This window comes from Clupea harengus, chromosome 19 (assembly GCF_900700415.2).
Source record: "Clupea harengus chromosome 19, Ch_v2.0.2, whole genome shotgun sequence".
Taxonomy (NCBI): domain Eukaryota; kingdom Metazoa; phylum Chordata; class Actinopteri; order Clupeiformes; family Clupeidae; genus Clupea; species Clupea harengus.
Genome location: NC_045170.1, coordinates 6,859,249 through 6,861,716, shown reverse-complemented (window position 1 = coordinate 6,861,716; position 2,468 = coordinate 6,859,249). Strand labels below are relative to the sequence as shown.

At 48.3% G+C, this 2,468-nt stretch overlaps 1 protein-coding gene across 1 annotated transcript in view; it reads right to left on the bottom strand.

The window, feature by feature from the left end:
• Positions 1-1,958, bottom strand: part of LOC116225077 (endonuclease/exonuclease/phosphatase family domain-containing protein 1-like) — a 16,161-nt gene extending 14,203 nt beyond the window's left edge. The window contains exons 1-2 of the mRNA XM_031586654.2: positions 1,943-1,958; positions 1,452-1,835 (exon numbers count right to left, since the gene is read on the bottom strand). Coding sequence (XP_031442514.1) covers positions 1,452-1,835; positions 1,943-1,958 — 400 coding nt within the window. The remainder of the gene's footprint in view (positions 1-1,451; positions 1,836-1,942) is intronic.
• Positions 1,959-2,468: the final 510 nt, after the last annotated feature.

Here is a 2,468-nt window from a genome sequence, read left to right as displayed (position 1 = left end):
TGACTTCTGCATACGTTATTTAGGATTACAACTTTTCTGGATGTAAATATGCTGGAATCACTTTTAAACTCGTGTTAAAAATACCTGTAGCCAGCGGGGCCTGTTAGCATGCAAATCACAAAAACACAAACTTAAAATTCTTCTGAATTCTTCTGAATTTGTTCTTCTGCACCGAACTAAATCCAAACATGATGTGGTGTTAAATTGTTCTGGGTACTGTGTGCTTCCATGGTCATGTATAAATTCCTTCCTTGCAGTACAACTACAAAACCGCTAGGGGGAGACATATCCTCAAAAAACTGCTCTCACGGTAACATCAGTCTGATCCCTCAGCAGATAACACAGATCATAGAGAATGCAAAGTACTGCACTGTGTAACGAAATATACATTTCCTAAAATACATACCAAACAAAAGATGCAAACTTGAACTCTGAATGTAACAGCTAAGTTATCCAGTATGTAGATGCTTGCGCTGAAAGGGGTGAGATCCTCATAAGCGCAGATGAGTGACATCACAAAGGTTAACTAAAATGAAGAGGTTAAGATTCTATTCCATGGGACTTCCAAATCCAGGCAGGCAATCAAGTAGCCACCCCATCAGACAGAGTGGTGACACGGAAGGACCAGAACAGCAACGGTAAACAAGGAAGCGGTATGCCATGTCAGCAACATAAAGAACAAGAGAAACTGGAGAAATACCAGTGGTGGTCTTGAGGTCACAGCACTCGAGGCGGAGAGCCCTATTGTGGGAGAGTGGCTTCAGAAGAACCCAGAAACATCTTAGCATCTAAGCTCTCTGGGCGACACACACTCGCACACACACACACAGTGGTTCAGGAGGTAGAGGAGTCGTTCAGCAATCGGGAGGTTGCAGTTCAATCCTGACTCCTCCTCACCAAATGTCAAATTGTCCTGGAGCAAAAACACTGAATCCCCAACCGCTCCCGATGTGCAGGTTGGCAACAGCCATCAGTGTGTGAATGGGCAGATGTCTGAGGCATTCATATGTAAAGCACTTTGAGTAGAAAAGTCCATTCACCATTTACTCTGTCGAGTACAGGGCCGTCCTGGGGACAACTATCACGCTGCATGGAACTCTCAACTCTTCACCTAGCCCATATGCTTAACCCACGATATAAATGTGCTACGCTAAATATTTACTCTAGAAAGATCATCAAGAACATCTTTTGTGCTTCTCTGGCAGATTTCAGATGTGTGCTGAAGACTCATGAGGTGTAAAGCAATCCGTGTCTGTGTCTGTGTCTGTGTCTGTGTCTGTGTCTGTGTCTGTGTCTGTGTCTGTGTCTGTGTCTGTGTCTGTGTGCCTGTGTGTCTGTGTGTGTGTGTGTCTGTGTGTGTGTGTGTGTGTAAAACAGTCTCTGTGAACCATGTGAAGGAAACCAGGTCACCTCCTTGGAGCAACGTATAGGTACAACATGATACTACACACCTGACTGGAGGTCTGAGCGCTGAAGCAGATTGGCTTTCAGGAACGACACACTGCTGCTCTTAGTGTGAGCAGCGCCATCTTTCAGGAACGACACACTGCTGCTCTTAGCGTGAGCTGCGCCATCTTTCAGGAACGACACACTGCTGCTCTTAGCGTGAGCTGCGCCATCTTTCAGGAACGACACACTGCTGCTCTTAGCGTGAGCTGCGCCATCTTTCAGGAACGACACACTGCTGCTCTTAGCGTGAGCAGCGCCATCTTTCAGGAACGACACACTGCTGCTCTTAGCGTGAGCTGCGCCATCTTTCAGGAACGACACACTGCTGCTCTTAGCGTGAGCTGCGCCATCTTTCAGGAACGACACACTGCTGCTCTGAGCGTGAGCTGTGCATCTGAACACCTCTGAAACACACCATCCATCTCTCGGCGCGCGGGGGAACGTCTGCTCAACGTGACAGGAAGCGTGTTGGAGACAAAAATGAGAACTTTACTTTGAGAACAATCCATCCTGACAGGAGGCTTCACACTTTAGTGTGTTTAAACAGACCCAAGGACAGACATCCGCAGATAGACGAGAACCGGAGGAGAGTAAGGGTTACTGCAGGTCAGGAGACAGAGAGACAGAGAGAGAGAGAGAGAGGGGGGTGGGTGGAGGGAGAGGCAGAGACAGAGAGAGAGAGAGGTGAAGGGAGAGACTGAGGTGGAGAGAGAGATAGAGGTGGAGAGTGAGAGAGAGAGACAGAGAGAGGTGGAAGGAGAGGGAGAGAGAGGGGGGTGGGTGGAGGGAGAGGCAGAGACAGAGAGAGAGAGAGAGAGAGAGGTGGAGGTAGAGACTGAGGTGGAGAGAGAGATAGAGGTGGAGAGAGAGAGAGAGAGATGGCAGGAGGGGAGAGAAAGTGTGTGTGTGAAGAAAAAAGAGACAGACAGAGTGTAGTTCTTCTCCATTCCACGAGTCTACATGAGCAGAAGAGGCAGCTGCATGTCACTGCATGTCTCACTTATCCCCTGCTGTCTGTC